Source organism: Pseudonaja textilis, chromosome 10 (genome assembly GCF_049901715.1).
Source record: "Pseudonaja textilis isolate UNSWEBS1 chromosome 10, rPseTex1.2, whole genome shotgun sequence".
Classification (NCBI taxonomy): Eukaryota; Metazoa; Chordata; class Lepidosauria; order Squamata; family Elapidae; genus Pseudonaja; species Pseudonaja textilis.
The window spans coordinates 17,383,078-17,408,672 of NC_141999.1; the positions used below are offsets into that span (position 1 = coordinate 17,383,078).

Sequence of the window (25,595 nt, forward strand, 5' to 3'; positions counted from 1 at the left end):
GGCATGACATAGAGACCAAGGCAGAGCCTGAGCCATCTGTCAGCCCTTAGATGGAGAGTCAACAGTCTCCAGATCTGGAGGTGGCTGATGAGGAAGAGGAGGAACAGCTGGGTCCAGTGCCTGACACGTGGATGCACAGAAGGCAGAGGAGAGAAGAGCAGTGGAAATCTATGAGCCGATTCTTGGGATGGAAGAGCCATTGCTGCTAGAGAAGTCTCACCCTAGCTGTGGAGATAAAAGGCAGGGGAAGGAGATGAATAGGTGTGGTAGACAATTCATCTTCCTGCTGTGAGAGAGAGAAATTTTTTGCCATGGCTGCTGGCACTCCTAATAAAGGGAACATTAGTTTAACTACAGAGGGTTCGTCGTGTTTGGGAGCCGGGTCAGAAGAGATACTGTGCAAAAAGTAAGCCTGGTTACAATAGAAACTAACAAAGATAGACAGGGTCCAAAAAACCAATTCCCCTCTCCCCCGTTGTTATGCTTATAACAGGTAATCCTCGGTTTACAACTGCAATTGAGCCCACATTTTCTGTTATGAAGTGAGACATTTGTTAAATTGAGCTTTGCCCCCTTCTATGACCTTCCTTGCTTCAGTTCTTCAGCGAATCCCTGCCAGCTGATAAGTAGATAATCCGGATGTGAAGTGAATCTGGCTTCCCCATGGACTTTGCTGGTTAGAAGGTTGCAAAGGGGGATGCCATGACCTTGGGACACAGCAGCGGTCATAAATACGAACCAGTGGCCAAGCATCTGAATTTTGATCAAGTGACCATGGGGATACTGCAATGGTCATAACTGTGAAAAATGATCATCAATCATGTTTTTCGGGGCCATTGAATGGTCATTAAATGAACTGTTGAAAGTCGAGGATGTTGAGACTCTAGAAAAAGTGCAGAGAAGAGCAACCAGGATGATTAGGGGACCGGAGGCTAAAACATACGAAGAACGGTTGCAGGAACTGGGCTTGTCTAGTCTAGTGAAGAGAAGGACCAGGGAGACAGGATAGCAGTCTTCCAATATTTGAGGGGCTGCCACAGGGAGGAAGGGGTCAAGCTATTTTCTGAAACACCCGAAGGCCAGACAAAGAATAATGGATGGAAACTGAACAAGGAGAGATTAAACCTGGAAACAAGGAGAAACTGACAGGGAGGACAATCAACCAATGGAACAGTTTGCCCTCGGAAATTTGGGAGCGCCATCACTTGAGACTTTCAAGAACAGATTGGACTGCCATTTGTCAGAAATGGTGTAGGGTCTCCTGCTTGAGTTGGGGGTTGGACTAGATGACCTATAAGGTCCCTTCCAACTCTGATTATCTGTTATCTGACTACCTGTAATTATTATTCCCCCCAAACCACATGAAATTGTTTTAAAAGTCAATCTCCCTTGGATCGAGTTTATCTTCTGAGGACACGAACCCTTCTACGCTGTTTTCTTGGCAGTGATAAAGAAGTGGTTTGCTAGCTTCTCTCGGGATGTTCTCCTGACTTTCCATCGTCTAGTCCTGGAGTTTTAGCGTAGTCTCCCATCCCGATACGACCCATGTCCAGCCCTGCTCAGCTTTTCTTTTTTTAAGATTTGCTAAGCTTGGCCTGTTCTGGCACCTGATATGCAAAGCCAGTCCAAAAATGTGACTTGGTCATCACATTCTGAATGCAAAACCAGGCCAGTGCAAGGTGACCTACATTCTCTCTGACAAATGCATGCGGCAGAGGCAGCATAATTCACTGAAGCAAAAAAAAGGGCAGCACTGCACTCTTTGCTTTGATGAGGCCGTTGTGGGGGCCTTGAAGCTTCCCCATGGCAAACACCAAAGCCAGAAGAGGTTTTGGCCAAACTAAATGGCCTTCTAACTTGTTTCTGGATCTGTTTGTATGCTTTTTTTAGAAGGCACCCTGAAAATTAATCCTAACAGTGGTGGGATTCAAAAATTTTTACTACCAGTTCTGTGGGCATGGCTTGATGGGCATGGCTTGGTGGGTGTGGCAGGGGAAGGGTACTGCAAAATCCCCCTCCCCTCCCCACCCCACTAACCTGCTTTCCAGCTCCATTCTCCTGTGTAGGGCAACAAAAGAAGACCCAGCCGATCAGCTGGGAGGCAGAGACTAGATGGGGGCGGGGCCCGTCAGAGGCGGTATTTGCCAGTTCTCCGAACTACTCAAAATTTCTGCTACTGGTTCTCCAGAACTGGTTAGAACCTGCTAAATACCACCTCTGAGCTGAAGCATCCCAGGATCAGGTAATTATGATTTGCAACCTTCCAGGCTGGCTTCCAACAAGCAAAGTGACGAGGGAAGCCAGATGTGCTTAACAATTGTATCATTCACTTAATAATAGGGATTCCCTTAACAACGGTGGCCAAAAGGTCATACAATCGTGCACAATGACGTAACAACCGCCTTGCTTTAGCAACAGAAATTCTGATCCCAAGTGCAGTTGTAAGTTGAGGACTGCTTGTAGGTAGTTTTGTTAGCCCCCATAATTTAGGACTCCAGGCGGTTCAAATGAATACAGGTTTATCATACGCTAAAACTTCCTACAAAAATCTGAACCACTAATGGTCACAGCAAATTAGCAGCAGGAAAGGGTCAACGGAATTCGAGGTGGGCTGGCTTCTCTTGTGGGCACGAGATTGGAGACTGATGATGCATTTGACCCCTCCCTTGGGCTCAACCTGGTCGTCTCGCAAGATTTATTTCATGTACACGTATACATCTGACTGTGTTGTTTCTCTGTGTCATATAATATATGTGGATATATACATAATTTTGTATTCATTTCTTTATTTATTTTGTCATGTATATGTCATGTATATTGGAGGTGCTGATTCTTCGATAGCTGTAGACAACAAAATTTCATTTTAATGTATGCCGATTAGTATTCAAAGTGACAATAAAGTTATTCTATTCTATTCTATTCTATTCTATTCTATTCTATTCTATTCTATTCTATTCTATTCTATTCTATTCTATTTCTATTCCATCCCATTCCATTCATTTCTATTCCTATTATTTCTATTTCTATTCCATTCCACTCCAATTCACTTTACTCCATTCCATTCCCAATAAAGATTCTATTCTATTCTATTCCATTCCATTCCATATTTTCTATTCTATTCTATTCTATTCTATTCTATTCTATTCTATTCTATTCTATTCTATTCTATTCTATTCTATTCCATTCCATTCCATTCCATTCCATTCCATTTCTATTTCTATTTCATTCCATTCCATTCCACTCCAATCCACTCCGTTCCATTCCCAATAAAGATTCTATTCTATTCTATTCTATTCTATTCTATTCTATTCTATTCTATTCTATTCTATTCTATTCTATTCCAATTCTATTCCATTTCATTCCATTCCATTCTATTTCTATTCTATTCTATTCTGATCTGTTCTGTTCTATTCCTATTCCTATTCCTATTCCTATTCCTATTCCTATTCTGTTCTGTTCTGTTCTATTCCATTCCATTCCATTCCATTCCACTCCACTCTATTCTATTCTTTCTGTATCTCCTACACCTGTGTCCATATATTACATATGTATATATGTGTTTGAAAACACAGCTGAATGGGGTCATCACAAACCTGCCTGTGACCCTGGAGGATGGGAAAATCCACCTTTTCCGGAGTGGCGTGAACGCCATCCTGCAAACCGACTTTGGACTGGTGGTATCTTTTGACGGGGCATCCATCTTATCCATCACCCTCTCCAGCAGCTACTATGGCTCCATCTGTGGCCTCTGTGGGAATTTCAACCAAAACCCAAAGGATGACATGGTAACAGCTTCAGGGAAGAAGGTGAGTTCTGCAGTGGAGTGGGCCGCAAGTTGGCAAGTGAAGGACCGCGATCCATTCTGCTGGCATTACTGCAAGGGCAAATGCCCCACCTGTGAGGAGAGCAAGAAGCAACTCTTCGGAAGCGACCAATTCTGTGGGCTCATCACCAAGTTGGATGGGGGTCCCTTCCAGAAATGCCACCCCCAGTTAAACCCTGACAACTTTTTTGACAACTGCATTTATGACGTCTGTCTTAGTGGAGGCGCCAGGAGCATCCTATGCAAATCTCTAGAGGCTTATGCAACCCAGTGCCGCCAGGAGGGTGTGATCCTTACAGACTGGAGAACACAAAGCAATTGTGGTGAGTACAAGTTCTCGGGATGCCATGAGGGAAAATCAAACCCTCATGTTTCCCTCCTCCTTCTGGAAAGGATAGGCTTATTTATTGGATGGGGAGCACACCCAGGGGTGGGATTCAAATTTTTTAACAACCGGTTCTGTGGGCATGGCTTATGTAGAGGGCGTGGCTTGGTGGTCATGTGACTGGGTGGACATGGCTTGGTGGTCATGTTATTGGCTGGACGTGGCCAACTCAATATCACTCACATCGAGGCACGCATCTCCTCGCCTGGCCTCTCATGACTGTGGGGATGCTGCAACAGTCGTAAGTGCGAAAAAGGGTCATAAGTCACTTTTTTCAGTGCCATTGTAACTTTGAATGGTCACTCCACAAAGTACCAGCAAAGGAGGGGAAAAAAAACTCCAGAGAAGTTCCAGAGAGAGGCAGTCTAGTCCTGCCAAGAATGTAATAAGGGTTAACGGAGAGGCAGTTTCTGTAAGCAACACCAGAATGTTTCCTTCTTGCCTTCCTTACAGGATTAGGCCAGTAATTTCTTCTAACAACCAGTTCTCCATACTGCTTAGAATATTAACAACCAGTTCTAGAGAATAGGTGCGAACCTGTAGAATCCCACCCCTGAGCACACCCCTTTGCAGCCAATGAATTGCTGACACACTAGTCCCAAAGGTGCTTTTTTTTTTTCAAGAGGCAACTGGACTTTTCTGGTTTTTCTTTGAAGACGTTTTGCTTCTCATCCAAGAAGCTTCTTCAGAGCTGAAGAAGCTGCTTGGATGAGAAGCAAAACGTCTTGAAAAAAAGCAAGAAAAGTCCAGTTGCTGCTTGAAAAAAGCACCTTGGGGACAGCCATGAGCTGAGAATCTCCATGACATTTGCTGAAACACCTGTGGAAATGTAGCATCATAAAGGTAGGGAAGTCCAAATTTACACACCAAGGCTAATTTTGAAACTCTTGTCAGCCCATTCAACAGGAAGTAAGAGTCTTCCTGGGGTTTCTTTAAAAAAAAGTGACTGAAGAGAACAGAATAAAGCTATAAAATTATCAGCAATTGGCAGGAGTCTGACTAGAATCCAGTTTATCATTCAACTAGTTAAGCAAAGGCTTTCTTTAGTCAGATCTCTGGGGAAAGAGAGAAGCTGGTTGTTCTCTTTACTGGTATAGATAAAATATCAGGTGGCCTCAATATGAACAATATGTGAGATAATGTGTAATATAAGAACCAGGTGGTCTAGTGGTTAAGGCATCAGGCTAGAAACCAGGAGATGTGGGTAGAATCCCACCCCTGTTCTAGTCTCATCATAAACTTGAAAATGACTGGATGACTTCGGGCCAATCACCAGGAGTCTGTGAGTTCTAGTCCTGCCTTTGGCGTGGAAACTGACTTTTGGCCCAACCTTCAGGGTTGTTGTTATGGGGAAAATAGGAGGGAGGAGTATTAAGCCTTCACTACTTTGAGATTTTTAATGAAAATAAATTATTAAAATGTATAAAAAATAATAAAGGCAGGTTAAAAAAAGGAGAGGAGAAGAGAAGAGAGGAGAGGAAAAAAGTGAAGGGAAAGGAAAAGGGAAAAGGAAAGAGAAAAGGAAAGGGAAAAGGACAGGACAGTGAAGGGAAGGGAAAGGGAAAAAGACAGGAAAGGAAAGGAAAGGAAAGGAAAAGTAAACATAAGAGCAGGTTGATAAAGTTAACTACTCAACTCTCACTGGTGGCCTTGGCATTCTGTCTGTTCAACTTACTGAGAAGTCCTTGCTCTGTTCCTTCTTTCCAGCTTTGCTCTGTCCTGAGAACAGCCACTACGAGGCCTGTGGAAGCGCCTGCCCAAACACCTGCTCTGAGCGATTGGCTTCTGCATCTTGCAAGATGCCCTGTGTGGAAACCTGCCAATGCAACGAGGGCTACGTGCTCAGTGTAGATCGATGTGTCCCCGTGGGAAGCTGTGGCTGTACCTACAATGGCCGCTATTACAAACCAGAGGAGGAATTCTGGGGGGATGAGAGCTGCACCTCTCGCTGCAGGTGTGACCCCAAGATGGGCATGGTGGTGTGTGCGCCCGCCAGCTGCAAGGCTAACGAAATATGCAGAATAGACAACGGCGTCCAAGATTGCCAGGCTATCAGCTTTGCCACATGCACGGTAGTGGGGAATCATCACTATGCCACTTTTGATGGGCAGAAACATGACTTTACTGGCACTTGCCTCTACCAGCTGGTTGGCTTCTGTGCCAAGGATCCCGCTCTTACCCCATTCACCATCAAGATCCAGAACAGCCAAGGCAGGAAGATCTTACCATTCTCTTCTGTTATGATCTTGGAAGTCTATAACAGGAACATTACCATCAGCCAGGAGCATCCTGATACAATCCAGGTAGGAGGCTAGGCTAATACAGGTTGTCCTCAACTTACAACCATTGGTTTAGTGACTGTTCAAATTTACAACATCACTGAAAAATATTATCATACATATGACCCTTGTAGCAATATCCTGACAGTCTGTGATCAAAATTCGGGCACTGGGCAACGAGATAATCTTTACAACAGTTGCAGCTTCCCAAGGTCACTGAACTGTGGTAGCACAGTGGTTAGAATGTAATATTGCAGGTAAACTCTGCCAACTGCCTGTAGTTTGATCCAAGGTTGACTCAGCCCTCCATCCTTCCGAGGTCGGTAAAATGAGGACCCAGATTGTTGGGGCCAGTATGCTGACTCTGTACATCAAGCTTAGTGAAGCACCGTGAAGCGGTATATAAGTCTAAGTGCTATTGCTCTACAGTCACCATTTTTGATTTTCCCAACTGGCAATGGTGGAAGCTGGATTCACTTAATGGCCACATAATTCGCTTAACAATTGCAGTGATTCATTTAACAATCTGGCAAAAAGTTGTAAAATTGAGCATCACTTAACTATTGGCTGGCTTAGCAGCAGAAACTCTGGTCTCAGTTATGAATGTAAGTCAAGGACTACCTGTAATACTATATCAGTTTGTCCTAAAGGAGTATTGGAGTGAGTGTTTTAATGGCACATCTTATCCTGTATAAGGATGTTATGGACTGGAGCTTCTCTTAAATATGGTCTACCTTGTTTCCTCCTGGGTGATGATCTTTGTTTTCCATTTTGACAATATTCTCTCTTTTTCTGTAGGTGGATGGAGTATTAGTGGACTTGCCCTTCTACTATGAAGACAAGATCCAGGCTTACCTTAGTGGAAATCATCTCTTTATCAAGACTCAGTTTGACCTCTCCATGATCTTCAGTTGGAATAGACTAGTCCACATCACGGTTCCTGGCAGCTATCTCAATGCGATTTGTGGTCTCTGTGGTAACAGTGGTCAAAAACCTGGTAAAGAGTTGATCATGAAGAATGGGGCCCCAGCAGCCAATTTTATCCAGTTTGCCGACAGCTGGAAAGAAGGAGAAAGCCTTGGTTGTGTGAATGGGTGCACCAGCAACTGCCCAGGCTGTAGTGAAAAAGAGAAACAGATCTACAAGAAGGATGGCTACTGTGGGGTCCTCTCCAGAAAAGACGGACCCTTCAGGCATTGCCACAAAGTCATCGATCCAACTCTTTACCTTGATTCTTGTGTCTTGGATACCTGTCTGTACAAAGGCTACCAGAGCATCTTGTGCAGTGCCATTGCAGCCTACGTAACGGTGTGCCAAGCAGTGGGCATCCAGATTGACCAGTGGCGTTTGGCCTCCTTTTGCAGTAAGTATTAGAGCAGTATTTTTCAACCTTGGCCACTTTAAGACTTGTGGACTTCAACTGCCAGAGTTTCCCAGCCAGACCAAGATTGAGAAATATGGTATAAGAGAAGAGTTTGCAAGGGAAGGTCAAAGAAAGAAGCTAACAAACAATTCTTCTCAAACCAAACTATATTTGATATGTTTAAAGTGCAATTTTGATATTTTTAAAAAAATGAATATAACATCAGCTAGAGGGGGAATTTACCATTGGGTGTAAGGTGGCTTTATCCTTTCCTCCAGTGCTCTGATACTTGTAAAGAAATTTCCCTCTTTGAAGGTGTTATTTGAGAAGAAGGGAGGGAGCATTATTTATTTAACCATTTTGGTCTGCTTTTCGTTAAAAGTAATCCCAAAGCAATGTACAATGAATCAACCCAACAAATCCTTTTGTTTAATGTTCTTTCTATTACAAAGAAGTGAAGTATAAATATACATATAACATTAGCTGTATTTTGGGATGCCTGGGAAGGTGTTTGTTTGTTTGTTTGTTTTGATGATCACTACTATCATTATTTGTGTTTTTTAGGGGGTGGGGGGGTGTTTGGGGATTGTCATGTGTGTGTGCATGTTGAGTCTGGTCTCTGGATGTTATGTGAATTTTGTTGTATGCATACTGTGTGTATACATACAATGACAATAAAGAATTCAAATTCGAAAAATTCAAATCACAGCAATAACACAGACAATTGTACTGTCTTTTGGCTGGTCAAGAAAGAACTTGTAGGACTGTCTAGATCAGGGCTGTCAAACTCCAACTCCATGGGCTGGGATGCATCACGTGCTGGCCACACCCACGCCTGGTTTAGCGAAGGGGGGAAAAGTCCCGATATGTCACGTGATGACACCGTGACAACGTGAGTTTGACACCCCTGGTCTAGATCTTCAATGGAGGCAGAGACATGCATGACACGGGTCAAAATCTTCAAAAGCTGAGCCATGGCATCATAACTGAAGCCCCACCTCTTTTGGCACAAAAGAGGAGGGGCTTCAAATCTCAATAGTACGCTTGCATCTTGCAGCTCTTGAGTCATAGGATCATAAAATTATAGGGCTGGAAGAGACCTTAGAGGTCTTCTAATCCAAATTCCTGCCCAAAGCAGAAGTCCTAATACCATCCCTAACAAGTGGTGTCCAATGTTTTCTTGAAAACCTTCTCCCATGGAGCAATAGCAATAGCACTTAGACTTATATACCGCTTCACAGTGCTTTACAGCCCTCTCTAAGCGGTTTACAGAGTCAGCCTATTGCCCCTAACAATCTGGCTCCTCATTTTACCGACCTCGGAAGGACGGAAGTCTGAGTCAACCTTGAATCTGGTGAGATTCAAACTGCCAAACTACTGGCAGTCAGCAGAAGTGGCCTGCAATAATACATTCTAACTACTGTGCCACCACGGCTCAACACCCAGTTCCTCCCCACGCCCAGAGACCGAAGCAAAGTATCAACCAAAACAGCTTTGCAAAGCAACATGGCCTTCTCACTTCTACGCACAGGTAGGAGATGAATATGGTCCCACCCACCATCAAATAGTCAAAGTGCCCTCTGCAGCTCTGCGGTTCTCAGGCGGCTGCCAACTTGAGGGAGAAGCAATGGTTCAACATTAGCCCTGCTTAATATAACCGAGAGCGTGAGATGCTTTGCACAGGTTTGGCAAAAATCCCGCAAGCTGTCAGGCTCAGGAGTCCTTCTTCCAAAGTCAACACGGATCCTATTACATGAAGGGAGATTCTGATTTTGTTTCAGTTGCTATTTATAAGCTGATTTCACACACCGCGCCAAGCTGTGATGAAGTTGGCTCACTTTGGACTTCCCGCCTTATGCGGGTCCATATATGGTTTGTAAATCGTGAATTGTGGCTTAGTTTAACATTGCATTATTGGAACTAGGAATGAAGGTTTGGGAGGTACATTAGCAGTCCACCCTCCAATACCCCTTGCCCAATGCAGAATCCACTATCAGCAAGACGGAGGCCGCCATCTTTCAAAATAGTTTGTTCCATAGGTGAGGAGCTCTTTATGGAATGTTTACTGATGTTCAACTGGAATTGAAGCTTCTTCAGCTCTGACAGGATAGTGGGGACTGGAAGGATAAACCTCCAAGTGTTTCAATGACCCCCTAAAAGGATGCAAATGACCAGCTGTCTGCAGAGAACATAAATCCTTCCATTCCCCACTACCATCCAGTCAGAGCTGAAGAAACTTCTTGATTGAGAAGAAAAAATTAAAAACCAAGTCCAGCTGCCTCCTGAAAAAAGCACCTTTTGGTAAACAAACCATAGTTAAACAAACCATATGTGATCGCTATCTTAATATTCAATTGGTTCTTTCAGGTCCTTCCTGCCCCCGCAATTCTCACTACGAACTCTGCGGAGATGGCTGCCCTGTGACCTGTCATGGCCTCTCAGCCCCCGATGGATGTGAGACGTCCTGCAAAGAAGGCTGCTACTGCAACACTGGATTTGTCCTGAGTGGAGATGAGTGTGTGCCAATCGGAGAATGTGGTTGTCTGTACCAGGGCAGGTATTACAAAAAGGGTGGTGAATTTTACCCCAGTGCCTCTTGCCAAGACAAATGTCGTTGTGGAGAAAATGGTGCCGTAGAATGTCGGAAGGTCTCCTGCGGGCCTCAGCAGGAATGCAGGATTGAGAATGGGAAGCAAGCTTGTCACCCTCGTGGCTATGGCAAATGCAGCGTGACCGGTGGAAGCCACTACCTCACTTTGGATGGAGAGAGCTTCAACTTCCTGGGGTCTTGTTCTTACACTTTGGTTGAAGTCTGCGGAAAGGATCCTGAACTGGCCCATTTCTCTGTGGTGGTGGAGAACGAGAGCAATCGGGGAGGCAAAGTCGTGTCAAAGACGGTTGTCATCACTCTTCGAGGTTACGTCATCAGACTTGTGAGAGGAACAACTTGGCAAGTTGAGGTAGGTCCTGTGTTCTGCCCAGTGGTGCATTTCCTCCTGCTTATGTCCGGACAAACTCTTTTGGTAGTTTCCTGCCACATTTCCTACTTCTTCAAACAAACTAGCCCAAACTAGTGCAGTGGTTAGAATGCAGTATTGCAAGCTCATTCTGCCGACAGCCAGCAGTTCGATCCTGACCGGCTCAAGGTTAACTCAACCTTCCATCCTTCTGAGGTGGGTAAAATGAGGACCCAGATTGTTGGGGGAAATAAGCTAATAATCACGCAGAGAGGGCTGTAAAGCACTATGAAGCGGTATATAAGTCTAAGTGCTATGGCTAAACTGGGAGGATGCTGTTGCACATGCCCAGCAGGTCTAATTGCTTACACTTAGATGATGCTTTGCTTCTGACGTCAGTTCTTTCCCTGGTGTAAAGTATTAGTAATGAATCCAAGAAGGTTGAGTGAGCAACCTCATAAGAAACATCCGTTGCTGAAATAGTCAGTCTCTCTCAAATTTGGAACTCCCTCCTGACTTCTAAAGGTGTGTTTATCTAGCATCGATAGCATGCACCTTGTGGTTCTAGCAATTTCAATTTCCCACAGTTCCACATAACGATACTGATACTAGGAGAGGATTCCCATGCTATTCATCATCAATGGATGTTGATTTTAGCTGTTCGTGTAGCCCATTCATCAGATTTCAAGACTTGCACGCAGATTAGTAGAGTCTGTCTCCCCCTTCTGTCAGTTTCTCTTTTCTACCTACTTGCTGTTTGGCTAGGAAGTCCGTTGTGCTTCTTGGAATCAGAGATTTCAAGGTCATTTCCATGCTGGAGATTTATAGCATCTTCTAAAGTCATCCAACCTTAGTTGTGCCCAAATAACAGTAAAGCAGGCAGGCTCTATATCACTTCGGTGATGGCTGAGTGATACTCTGACGAGGCTGTAAATGAATGGTGCAGAAACTACTCGAGTTGTATGAAAGAGTGCAAACCAGAGCTGAGTACAAACGGCCTTTCTAAATTCTGCAAAGCAACTTGAGGACAGCAATATAAGAGAGACGGGTTCTTTACATTCCTCCAGGGTGAGATTCCCTGCTTCGTGAAGGAAATTGCACTGCTGGAAAAAAATAAATAACTTCAAATGGGAGGAGCACTCCTGCCATGTCTTTCTTTGAGACTAAAACATTGTTGGGATGCTGGAGAGAGGATTGTACAGTGAAGGGCAAAATAGTCACACACATATGCCAGGGTTATCTCATAGCCAATTAAATGCGGGGATACAATCCTTCACCCACCACAGTTTCAGTAAAATGCTCTTTTTCTCTGGGGGAAAAAAAAATAAATCTAAAACCAATTCTCCTTCCTTGAACAAAATTAGAACTTTGAGGGAAGCGGGGGGAAAATCAGGATATTTTTCTGAGGCTGACACTAATGAAAAGACGTTATTTGCTCTTGGAAGCTAGTTTGGTTGTGCTTTTCTTCCCCCTGGGAAGATGTGAAGGTGGGTTGTGTCTATCTATTCAAGAGAGCCACTTTGGCGTAGTGGTTAAGGTGTCCTCCTAGAAACCGGGAGACAGTGAGTTCTAGTCCCAATTTAGGCATGAAATCTGGTCTGGGTGACTTTGGGCCAGTCCCATCTGTGTCCCAATCCAATCCATTCCACAGGGTTGTTGTGGGAACATAGCAGTGGTAGGATTCAAAAAATAAATAAATACTACCAGTTCTGTAGGCATGGCTTGGCTGGCTTGGCAAGGGAAGGATACTATAAACTCTCCATTCCTTCCCCACCCCACTAACCTGCTTTCCAGCTCCGTTCTCCTGTGCAGGGCAACAGAAAAAGACCCAGCCAATCAGCTGGGACTAGGGAGGCAGAGAATAGATGGGGGTGGAGCCAGTCAGAGGTGATATTTGCCAGTTCTCCAAACTACTCAAAATTTCCCCTACTGATTCTCCAGAACTGGTCAGAACCTGCTGAATATCACCTCTAGAATACAGGAGGTGTATTAAATATGTTCACCACTTTGAGTTACTAATGAAAGTAATAAAGGTGGAAGAAAGACACTCTAATATATGCGAAATCTTCATGTCAGTTAAATCTCCCATGGATTTTTTTTCCTCTTTCTGCACAGGTGAATGAAGAAGGCTATACCCTGCCACTCGTGATAAAGAGAAGGTCAATTTTAATCCATCAAGAGGGGAAGAACGTTGTGGTCCAGACCAACTTTGGTTTCAAAGTTCTCTACGATTCTTCCCAATTCATCCTTGTGATTATCCCTAGCACATACCAAGGACAGGTGTGTGGCTTGTGTGGCAACTTCAACGGGGAGAGACGAGACGAATTCCAACTGCCTGATGGAACCGGCACTTCCAACGTGACCACGTTTGGGGCCTCCTGGAAAGTGTCAGCGGGAGGCCTCCCTTGTTCCGATGACTGCAAGCAGAACTGCCACTCCTGCAATGCTGCTGAGGTCACGTTGCTTCAGCTGGCGAGTCCTTGCAGGCTGATCAAGGCCTTCTCAGGCCCTTTCGAAGCCTGCCATCTCCTGGTGGAGCCCGAAGACTATTTTAATCTCTGCCTGTACGAAATGTGTGCTGCTCGCGGAGACCAAGAAGCTCTCTGCCGAAGTCTGCAGGCCTACGTAGCTGTGTGTCAAGCGGCTGGAGCCACCATCAAGAGCTGGAGGACAGCTGCCTTGTGCCGTGAGTTGAGAAATGGATCTGCTTCTGTTATGCTCAACCACTGCTCTAGACCTGTTTAGGATCCTGTTACTCCTTTGCTTATATCTCTCGTTCCCCCATTTATCCTGAATATCTCTAGAACGGGGAGGTCAAACTTAAGGCCCAGGGGCCGGATCTGGGCTACGGGGTACTTAGATCTGGCCCACAGGGCCGTCCTGGAATCAGTGGAGGACCGGCCCGCAGTGCTTCTGCCTGTGAAAACGGGCTCCCAAGCTCCGTTTTTGGCTACCACAGCCTCCTGCAATCCGCTGCCAGCAAAAACGGAGCTCGGGAGGGCAGCCATCCCGAAGCTCCATTTTCTCTGGCAGAGGGTTACAGGAGGCCATCCAGTGGTGGGATTCAATTTATTTTTTTACTACCGGTTCTGTGGGTGTGGCTTGGTGGCATGGCTTGGTGGCGTGGCAGCGGAAGGATACTGCAAAATCCCCATTCCCTCTCCACTCCTGTGGGAAGGTTACTGCAAAATCCCTTTCCCTCCCCACCCCACTAACCTGCTTTCCAGCTCCGCCTGTGCAGGGCAATAGAAAAAGACCCAGCCAATCAGCTGGGACTAGGGAGGCAGAGGATAGATGGGGGCGGGACCAGTCAGAGGCGGTATTTTCTAGTTCTCCGAACTACTCAAAATTTTCGCTACTGGTTCTCCAGAACTGGTCAGAACCTGCTGAATGCCACCTCAGAAGCCACCCCAGCTGAGACAGAGATCGGGAGCCCTTTTTCTCTGGCAGAGTGCTTGGGCCACCACAGGTGCCCCTGACACAAGTGACATCGAGCTGGCCATGCCCATCCTGGCCACGCCCATACCAGCCCCCAGAGGTCAAACACAACCCTGATGTGGCCCTCAAAATGAAACCAAGTTTGACACCCCTGCTCTAGAAGTTAGAGTGTTGCTCTCAAATTCAGGAAGCTCAGATTGAATCCCATTTCAGCCGTAACATGGAACCATCCCTTCACCTAAACTACCCTTGGGTGCTCAACTTATGACCATTTACTTAACGACTGTTACTACGGCATTGAAGGAAGTGACTTATGATTGGTCCTCACACTTACAGCTGTGGCAGCATCATCCCCTCGCTCACATGATCAAAATTCTAGCGCTTGGCACCCAGCAAGTGTTTACAATGGTTGCAGAATCTTGGGTCATGTAATTGCCGCTTGCAATTTTCAGGAGGAGCGATGGGGGGTAGAGATTTCCTACAAGCAAAGCCAATAGAGGAAACCAGATTTGCCTGTAATGCTTGCATCAGTTGCTCAACAAACATGGCAAAAAAAGTCATAACATTGGACATGACTCACATAACAACCCCATCACTTAGCAAAAGAAATTTTGATCCCAGTTATGGTCATAAGTCAAGGATTATCTTTAGAAAAATTAAATAGGGTAGGAGAGGAAAACTATACAGGCAGCCCTGAGACTAATTTTGAAGAGGCGCTTCAATAGAAGATGGCTTGATGCAACTCTATAAACTATAAATTTTATTTATTTCTGTTATTTATTCATTTGAACCTTTAAATAGCCATCTACCTTGTGTCAAACTCTGGGCAGGTCATAACCAAGAGATAACAACCATGTCTACCTACAATAAAAATATCATGAAATCCAAAATATTAAACCAAAAAAAAAAATGGCACTATAGCTAACATTTTTCTTGAAGCCCACAAGATGTTCATCTCACAAAACTTGCCTTATCCCAGGTCTTGAGTTCTTTTCAAAAGGTTAAAAGAGTTTAGCCTTAAAAGGATTTTGATGACATGTAAGTGTAGAAGTCAGTGAGCTCCTTTTTCTTATTTGTGACTTACTCTGTCTTCTCTGCCAGATTTATCTTATCTGGGATACGACCCGCTCAGCCCATGGCAGTCTAATTTATCTTTGCTTTTCACTTTTCTCTGATAGCATAAAGATAGCTTAGCTAACCACTATTTTAATATACCAAAGAGCCTCCTCATCGCCTGTTCATTTAGCACAAAAGAGGTAAACCTTTTTCTAACGCTTGTAAGCAGGGGTGGGCTGCTATCGGTTCGCGCTGGTTCAGGCAAACCGGATGTTAATTTTACATCTGATTAGCCAAACTGGTAGTTGCAACGACTGCCTGGCGCCACCCGCCCTGCCCCACCCCTCCCAGGAGTCTCCATACGGCCCATTTTGGATCTCAGGTATAATTGTACGTGCAGAGACTCAGGGAGGGTGAAAAACGGGCCACCTGGAGTCTAGGGCTAGGCCACACCCACCATGGCCACGCCCACCCAGCAACCGGGCAGAGAACCAGTGGCTACATTTTTTGAAGCCCACCCTGATAATATTTTCTCAATGATCGACTGGCATCTCGTGGTAGATGGAGAGGTAGCAAGCCTTTGATGTCATAGACTCAAGCTCAACTTCTGGTGATTACATGGACGAGTTATCATTTTCTTCCAAGACATTCCAATATGGACATCCATTATTATTATTATTATTATTATTATTATTATTATTATTATTATTCACAAAAAATGACAGTGTACACAGCAAATGAGATACCTATGCTGGGGTATCATCATCATCATTATTATTATTATTATTATTATTATTATTATTATTATTATTGACGCTCTCTTCTTTCTTCTTACATGAAAAAGCATCTCTTATTAAAGATAGAGTCTGACCTCCTGCAGAGAGTTTTGAAATTAGGCGTAGGATCTCATTTAAATTAGTCAATTTGCCCATAATAGATCATGGCAATGTAGATGTTCAGCCCCTATTACACATGCAATTAAGCCATCTCTTTCCTCAAAGCATGAAAATCATGGACACTTTCTATCAAAGTTCTCTAATTGTGCTTTCCTTCTTTCCTCAGCCTTAATTTGCCCACATAACAGCCACTACGAGCTGTGTACCAGATCCTGTGATTTTACCTGTGCTGGTCTATCTTCTCCCATTCAGTGTACTGAGAAATGCTTTGAAGGCTGCCAGTGCAATGGTGGCTATGTTTCTGATGGGGAAAAGTGCATATCCATGGATAAGTGTGGCTGTGTACATGATGGACGCTACATGAAGGTTGGTACCAGAATTGTTCTTAGCTGTTTCATGAATGTGCAGACTTATAGTGTATATAGGGAGGCAGGAAATGTTGTGGGACCCATTCCCTAGGGAGATACACCTGGTGGGACCCAGAAGAAGGGCCTTCTCCATGGTGGATCTCTCTCTCTGGAACATCATCCCCACAGAGATTAAAATGGCCCCCACTCTATCACTCTTCCGGAAGGCACTGAAGAAGACCTGGTTCTGCCAGAAGGCCTGGGGAACCCAGAGAGGGATGGAGCCCATTAATTGGTTCATGTAAGGTGCTGTCACTGGGATGGGGTGGGGATGATTTTATTATATTAATTTATTATATGATCCTTCTTGTATTAGTTTTACTGTTTTATATTAGGTTTTCTGTTCTGTAAGCTGCCTTGAGTCGCCATGTGCAAATCGTTGTTGGTAGTTGCGAAGTATTTGACATGTGCGAATAGGCAGCAATATAAATTCCCTAAATAAATTCCCTAAATAGTGATGCCTAGAGAAGAGGGACCAGAATCTCTTCTGATTCAATGCACACACACACACACACTCAATAAAAACATTGACCTGAGATGCTGCAAAATAAGTTACCCGGCATTTCCTGTTTGCCATCTAATTGTCCTACAGTTTGAGAATCTGTCGTGGCCTCGTCCTTCCTTTGCCTGTGCATTGGGATGGGCCATAGGCCTTAAATATGCAAAAGTCCAATAATTAGATGGGCTTCTTTTCCCAACTGGAAATTGACACAGAGACTGTAACATTCTGGAGAGAAAAGGAGTGTGTATAACAGCAACCAGGACAAACTTTATAACATTCAAGTGATGGTTTGGAGGGGGGAGGAATGAAGAGGTTTGTCAGAAATGGTGTAGGGTCTCCTGCTTGGGTGGGGGGGGTTGGACTAGATGGCCTACAAGGCCCCTTCCAACTCTGTTAATCTGTAACTCTGTAACTCAGTGAATATAAATGGAGGAAGGATGCAGAAGAGCATGCGCTGAAAGCACTTTTAGATCAGGCGTGTCCAACCTTTGCAACTTTAAGACTTGTGCACTTCCGTTCCCAAAATTCCCCAGCCAGCTGTGTGGTTGGTTGTTAGACTGGCTGGGGAATTCTGGGAGTTGAAGTCCGCAAGTCTTAAAGTTGCAAAGGTTGGTCAACTCTGATTTGGATGGACATGCCATCGTTTTAAGGGTGTAAGTGTCAGGATTCCATCACTTAACCCCATTTAAATCATGAGTCTCGAGCCAAATTCCAAAACTTCAAAAGGATTTATTGGGAGTTAAAAGGTCTGGTGCTGCCTGGGTGTAGCCGACTCTGAGACACATCATTCATTGTCACACTTGACCCAGGTTTTCCCCCACCCCCTGGGTGTATCGTAATTCATATTCTCCAATGGGACACATCCATAGCCCAGAGTCATCAATCATGCTCTCCAATTAGAATTTTGTGTGGCAGAAATTTTGGTCACCTAGTTACTGTCTTTGAAAACATTTATGGAATGCAGTTTCGGTTCGCAAGCTGCCGCATTGCTCCCCCCCTCCCTTTCTGTTGGCAACTCTAAAAGGCCATAGAAATATTTTATGAGTTGACAGTAAGATTAAAATGTGAGCTTTTTCTATGTAAGGCAAAATCTCTGAGGTTTTAAAAGAATCCTTTCCAGGACATTGATGTTTATGAATTATATTTGTTTGGCCACCCTCTGCCATAGGCTGAAGAAATCATTCTCTCCAGGGATTGTTCAGAAAAATGCACCTGCCATGCGTCAGGTCAGCTCGCCTGCAATAAAACCAGCTGCCCCAAAGGGGAGGTTTGCGCCCTTCAAAATGGCCGACATGGTTGCTTCAAGCAGGAAGCGGAATGCCACCTCAGCTTAAAAGCGGAACTGACCACCTTTGATGGAGTCTCTGGGACCATACTTTACGACGGTGCCTATGTGATGGCCTCTCTCTGCGACGAAGGAGCCCAGATGTGGTTTCGGCTGGTGGTGGATTTCAGGAGCTGCAATGGTAAAATGAGCTCCGTTTCTGCCATCTACCTCTTCTTCCAAGAGGCGGTTCTTGCTGTCAACCAAGACAAGGAAGTTTGGGTAAGAAAGGCTGAGTTGGTGATTCTTGGTGCTGTAAACAAAGGCAACTTGTGGTGGAGTTAAACACCTTAATATAGTGTTTCTCAACCATGGCAGCTTTAAGATATGTGGACTTCAACTCCCAGAAATCCCCAGCCAGCCATGCTGGCTGGGGAATTCTGGGAGTTGAAGTCCACATACCTTTAAGTTGTCAAGGTTGAGAATCAATGCCTAACTGAATTTGGATTTCATCCCAATGTGTACACACTAACCTATTGCAGGTATTGCTCAACTTACAACCACTTGTTTAGCAACAGTTCAAAGTTGCAATGGCGCTGAGAAAAAAGTGACTTACAACCTCTAAGCATGCTTACAACCATTGCAACATCTCCATAGTCATTTGATTAAAATTCAGCTACTTGGAATCGATATGTAATGGCGATGGTTACAGGGCCCCATGATCACCATTCTTGACCGTCACAGCCAGCTACCTCCAGGCAAAATCAATGGGGGAAGCCGGATTTGCTTAACAACCACATGATTCACTTAACAACCAACATCAGAAAAAGGATCATAGAGAGAAATCAGGCACAAGTCGCTTAACAACCACTTTGCTTCACAATGGAAATTTTCTGCTCCCAATTGTGGTCATAAGTGGAGGACTACCAGTATTTATTTCATTTGATTAAATTATTTATACAGCCATGCATCTCACCACAGTGACTCCGGGTGGTGTACAAACATTAAAACCCTACATTTAAAAGAGTATTCCGTGGCACACTTGGTAAATGACACTTTCCAATCATAATATCTCCTTGAAGAAAAGAACAATCCTACTTCAAAAATAAGTATTTTCCACTGTTTTTTGTTTTGCTGCTCAGGTGAAGTCTTGCTTTAGAGAAAGCACTAGAGACTTTGCCTTGTTGTGAAGAAAATCCACTCAATCTCTGCCTGTAAATTTGATGGAAAATTCTGGAAGGTCTGATTGTATACAGTTCTAGCTTGGGTTACCCTCAATTATTATTATTTTTTTTTTGAGGGGGGAAATTTTGATGGCACACTTTGTTTTAAAACTGCATTATGCCTATTATAGGACTAATATATCATTTTGTGTTATTTCCTGTCACAAAACAGCCTTCATATTCAGAGGGGTTCTGAAGGTGACAGAAAGGGAATCTGTGGGATCATAACCACCCCATCCCTGAGTTAAACCTTCCTTTAAATTCTCCACTAAATATTAACAGAAATGGTCCAACTGGGAATTCAGTGTGTTGGTTGAGTGTTAACAAAGAAAAATGAATGAAATCTTCTGTATTTTCAGACGAAAATTTACACAGGGAAGCCATTTTTAATTTCATACAATTAATGTCTTTCTTTCCACTCCTTTTTTCCCCACTCTTATCTCTTATACCTCTAAAACAAGCACAAGGGCAATTCTGGCTAATTTGTCTATAAACCACTCTAATTATTAGACCGTTTCTCCCAGTTTTGAACTCTGACCCTCATTCGAAGATGTAGCATTTCAAGAAACTTAACATATTCCCCGATCACTTTCTGTTCAGGTGAATGGACAACAGGTGAAACTTCCAGCTTCCCTTTTTAAAAGTGTGTTTGTGAGCATCTCTGAAAATGTTGTCACCATTAGACATGGGACGGCTCTTCAGGTGCTCTTTGACCTCAAAGGAGAAGTGGCCGTGAAGGTCAAAGACAGCCTGGCAGGCAAGCTGTGTGGATCCTGCAGAAATTTCAATGGTGACCTCTCTGATGACCTTACGCTACCCAATGGTCAAGTTGTAGGGGACATGTCTGTGGTGATCAATGCATGGAAGGCCAGAGACTTCATGGACTGGTAAGTTAATGCTTTAGTCATTTATTCACTGATTTAGGAGTGCACAGCTGGAGTGTTGTTGTTTATTTCTTGTCCAGAACCGTGTTCCCATTGGGACAATCTTTTAAGAATCCATGCTGTTGGTGGATAGAACGAAAAACAGAGGTTGAAGTAGACAAAGTGAAACATGAAAAGAGGGAGCTATTTGTCTCTCTTTGGGCCAATCTTTTTCTTTCTTTCCCACCCCCCCCCCCGCTCGCCCCATCCAGTAGCTGTCAGATTCTTCCTGCAAAAGGCTGAGCGCCAGAGATAGGAAATAGAGATAGGAGATAGAGATAGAAGATATGGAATAGAGAGAAGATAGGGATGGAGATCGGGATGGGGATAGACAGACAGACAGACAAAATATAAGAGAGAGAGAGATGAGAGAGAGAGAATTGAAAGAGATAGAGTTGGTAGAGAGGTAGAGTTGAGAGAGATAAGAGAGAGAGATGATAGAGGAATGATATGGATGAGAAATAATAGAAATGATAGAGATAGAGATAGATAGGAATAGAGATGATTGATAGAGAGACAGAGATGATAGAGATATTTATTTGCAAAGGCTTTCGAAACTTACGCTGAAAGGGAGGCAGTTTTCCTATCCAATTTACTTGTGCTTGCAGCGGTAGACCAATCTTTTCAATTAGAAATAGCCAGAAGGCATTCTGTCGCCTCAGAAATTCACAAAGAGCCTACAACAATGCTAAAAATGTAAAGCAATGAGTCTAATTGTAATGAGCTCTCCAATAACCCAGAAGCACGTGTAATATGCTATAGGAAATGAGAAACCACAGATTCAAATGAATTAAAGTATAAGTTTCTGGGCCTAGAGCAAACAATGTTTAAATAAGCTTGAAACTGCCTTAAATTCAAAGTGTCGGTACATAGGAGGTATGGCATTTCTTTCTTTTGACTGCATGGAAGCAGCCACCCATGGTCAAATCAATATGGCTGGATATAATATTCAATGAGTAAGTCTAGCAATCTCCATATTTTTCAAAACCTCCATTAAATACTATACCAGGCTTGATCTTATTTCCTGGTTTCTCAGTAATGTTGCTCTTAGATCTGCAAAATAAATTTGTGGGTGCTTTCTTTTTAAAAATTTAGGATGTAATGGCCTCAGCACCATTGTCCCAAAGAAAGTGGATTCCCAGTCGCTTTTGTCTCGTTGTAAGAACTTCTAATTATAAACACCACATAGCCTGAGGTGTTTTTAAACTTCTTTGGCTGCTTAGATGCTTTAACTGGGTTCTTACCAATATTAACCCACTCTTTTTTTAATGACCCCATAATCTCTTGAAAGGTGGGGTCTGGGCAACTGAATGGAACTGAGTGTTTACTGGCCAGATGCCCTTCCTGACACCAATGCGGAGTTTTGTTCAGCAGATATATTCTCAGTGTGCCCAGAGAGAGAAATATCTGCCTCCACCTAGGAATCGAACTCACAGCCTCCTGATTGTGAGACGAGAGCTCCACCTCTAGGCCACCGTACCACTCAATATTAACCCTCTTGAACATCACTTATAGTAAGAAAGCAACTGTGGCTATGGAGTCTATAACAATCTAATTTATTTTTCTTTCTCTTTTCTAGCGAGCAATAATTCAAAAGGTCGATCCAGTCCATCAACCTCCACGAGTGACCATGGCTCACTGCTGCTTTGCTCTTAAAAGATGCTTTATCTACAATGCCCCAAGAAAGCATTGTAAAAATCCAAATAATATGCATACATACATACATACATACATACATACATACATGTGTGTGTGTGTGTGTGTGAATCATGTAAGGCTGCTGATTATGACTTTTTTTTAATTAAGACATGATAAAGAGATAAATTGTGCTTTCTATCTAGTTTATAAGGTCTAAAAATTGAAATAAAGTATTTCCTCTGGACCAGAATTTTGACATCACACAGCTCAATAATGAATACCTGATAGCGAAGGAGTTTTTTTTTTTAATAAGAATTCAGAATTGCTACTTTGGAAACAACTGATGAAATGAAATTTAAGCTGTGTGAAGTGGTTTAATTTTTGGAACATTTTTGTACACATGCATTGTTTTGATTTTTGTGTTCTTCCCTCTGTTCCCACATAAACCTTTGTGACAACTTTTGGGAAGAAATCAATATGGCTGCTAGCATACTGTAATTTCACCTTCACAATTCATGACTTTTAAATGTTACATAGGAATGGTGCTTTGGAACTGAAAGGTTTTTCTCATCGTACCTGCTCAGATTTTTTGCAAATCGTGATCAATGGATCAAGCACATTAATTGTTTTATTTCCATTTGTATGACATAGGGTGGGCAGGGATTTTTGATACCCTACCATTTTTTATAGTCCAGAGGAGGCAGGATAGTCACTGGCTGCTGTTCTTCACGTTCTGTGATTGGTCTGCTGAAGTTTGGGCTCTGATCACTTTTGGTGTTCCTTATAGACTCTCTATAAGTGTAAATGGGAAGTGTAAAGTGCCCTAATCCAGAGATGAGCATCCTATACACATTGTGTATGCCAGGTGACACCTCCCAGTGCATTTAAGTACATATCGGACACTGAAAACACCTTTAAAAGGCATTCCACTTACATAGTGAGACGAGAGGACTTTGACAAGATTGAGCTGATGGCATTGATGCTTTCCAATAGAGAGAGAAAGAGACAGAGGGAGAGAAATAAAGAGAGTGAGAGAGAGACAGAGAGAGAGAGATAAAAAGAGAGACAGGGAGACAGAGGGAGAGAGAGAGAGAGAGAGAGAGAGAGAGATATAAAAAGAGAGACAGGGAGACAGAGAGAGAGAGAGAGAGAGACAAACAGAGAGAGAGGGAGAGACAGAGAGAGAGAGATAAAAAGAAAGACAGGGAGACACAGAGAGAGAGAGAGAGACAGAGACAGACAAACAGAGAGAGAGACAGAGAGAGGGGCAGAGGGAGAGACAGAGAGAGAGAACCAAAGAAGAGGAGAGAGAATATTGGCGAATAGAGGCATTGGGTCTGATTCTGGCTATTATTCACCTTACTGTAGAAATGCCAATAAGTGGCAAAAAGAACACCTAGCCTCCTCTTGCTATAAATATTCCTATGTCTGTCCACAATGTTCTCTGCACAAAACCACATAACTCTTGATAGTAAAGTTGATAGCAAGGGATTTTGGTCACAGCATCAGGATGAGTCAATAAGTGGCGGTGGAAGAGGGTAGTAGACACGTTCTGAGTAGCGGGGAGGAAGTAAATATTCTGTCATGCTCTGTTGAGGTTCCTTCTTAGTAAGTGACATCTGAAGAGGTCGAGTGGCAAGGGAGGGATCATAGCTGCTCTGTCCTTGGAACAGGAAGCAATCTATGGGAAAGAAAGAGGATTTAATGTAACACAATTATGTCTGGCTCCCACACAGTCTGATGTTGTGTGGATGAATGTAGGGGCCGTGCATAAGCGCATCAACGTGCCTACCGCCCCTGTTCTATTGTTTCTTTGTTTTCTTATATGTATCCATTTCACGTATTCATAACTATGTTTATACTTATACCTGTTATCTTATAATTGCTTGACAAAATAAAATAAATAAAATGAAAAATAAAATGAAAAGAAACTAGGTTTGCACCAAGCAGCAGGCTAAGGGTTTTATGTGAATACTGTCCCTGTAATACAAGAAAAAAGAGGATTCTGGGGAATGTTGTATTTGCCTGAGTTTTCTGCCACCATGTTTAGAAAGATTAAGCTGGTGTCCAATGAAATCACATTGTGGATGAATGCATATTCCTCAGCAATGGACATGGAACTGGGAAATAATAACACAGTTGTTCATTTTGAACTATCTGCGTTACTTCCATCCCAGATACAACATAATCCCTTCCTCTCCTTTAAATATTGCATGTGTGTGTGGAGATACTTCACACAAATACATCCAGAAGTACTTAAGAAAATGGGTTTGCATAAATATATGAACAATATCAAAGGATTTATAGCGTGTGTATTAATTTATAATGCTTGCTTGCTAAAAGCAATAGCTTTGCACATTTTGGGTTCTGAATATGCCAGTGGGGTACCAGATGCGGAGTTCCCACTGACATTCACAAAACAATTGGCCTTGTTGAAGATAAAGCTTATGATAAAAGGTTCCTGCAGTTCTTACAGTAGACAGACAGATGCTTATGGGAAGTCTACAGGCCATTAAGATGTTAGCAATCTGCTTATTATATGCTACCATTTTATATGGAGATTCTATTCTTGACTACCAGACTTAATAATTGATTGCATATAAATATGTCAAACACCAAATGTATTCTCCTGGGTATCTCCTGCTACCCACTCCACCATCTTTTGTTAGAAGAACACTTAAGGAGGAAAAATCTAGCCCAAAGTCTGATGATTCAGATATCTGTAATTCAGATTATATCCATGATGGAGCAACTATAATTTGGAGAATCACTTACCATTCAAAACAGCATCAATTCTCTTGGGAATTAGTACTGTGGAAAGATGTAGAAGACAAAGTTATAGCAAACAGGATAGCAAAAAACGTCCATTGCAAAACAATAGAGTTGCTTAATGCCCTTTTTTTGGGTTTACAACCACTGCTAAAAGATTATAATATCAGACAGAGTCTCATGGTGACCCAATTAGCAACTGGCATAACTTATGACCGTAATTGTGGGCACAATTATGGTCATAAGTCCAGAGCTACCCTCACGATATACAGTATTTCTTCAACAAAGCCTGGATATTTTTAAAATGTCACAAGCTGCAAATAGCATTTCTTACCATCCTAAGAAATCCCTGGCCTTCCAAGCATCGACAACCTCAGAGATGTTATCTGCCATCTGATCATTAGGTAGCTTTAAGTCATCGGAAGCATCATCGTTAAAGTTCCCACAAGGGGCACATAACTTCCCAGCCATGTTGCTGGTGACCTTCACAGTTACTTTGCCATTGGGATTGTAGAGAACTTGTAGTTGGGAGTTTTGATTGATGACAATGTTGTCTTGAGATTCAGTGATAGAGATGGCTGAAGAGATGTTATGGGGCAGCTGGACCAAGAGTCCATTGACCTGAAAGGAAAGCAATGGAGACATAGAACGTGAGGATTCTTGGGCTCCAGA

The 25,595-nt window shown here is 43.3% G+C and overlaps 2 protein-coding genes across 2 annotated transcripts in view; one reads left to right on the plus strand and one right to left on the minus strand.

The window, feature by feature from the left end:
• The window catches only part of LOC113437409 (IgGFc-binding protein-like), a 55,151-nt gene extending 31,051 nt beyond the window's left edge, over nt 1–24,100 (plus strand). Inside the window, exons 14-22 of the mRNA XM_087939425.1 lie at nt 3,573–4,146; nt 5,916–6,511; nt 7,286–7,850; nt 10,218–10,810; nt 12,923–13,493; nt 16,364–16,563; nt 18,275–18,652; nt 20,194–20,480; nt 22,096–24,100. Of these exons, the coding sequence (XP_087795551.1) occupies nt 3,573–4,146; nt 5,916–6,511; nt 7,286–7,850; nt 10,218–10,810; nt 12,923–13,493; nt 16,364–16,563; nt 18,275–18,652; nt 20,194–20,480; nt 22,096–22,105 (3,774 nt within the window). The 3' untranslated portion in view covers nt 22,106–24,100. The remainder of the gene's footprint in view (nt 1–3,572; nt 4,147–5,915; nt 6,512–7,285; nt 7,851–10,217; nt 10,811–12,922; nt 13,494–16,363; nt 16,564–18,274; nt 18,653–20,193; nt 20,481–22,095) is intronic.
• Nucleotides 22,057–25,595, minus strand: part of LOC113437411 (IgGFc-binding protein-like) — a 35,334-nt gene continuing 31,795 nt past the window's right edge. Inside the window, exons 15-17 of the mRNA XM_026702384.2 lie at nt 25,258–25,544; nt 24,930–24,965; nt 22,057–23,835 (exon numbers count right to left, since the gene is read on the minus strand). Of these exons, the coding sequence (XP_026558169.2) occupies nt 24,944–24,965; nt 25,258–25,544 (309 nt within the window). The 3' untranslated portion in view covers nt 22,057–23,835; nt 24,930–24,943. The remainder of the gene's footprint in view (nt 23,836–24,929; nt 24,966–25,257; nt 25,545–25,595) is intronic.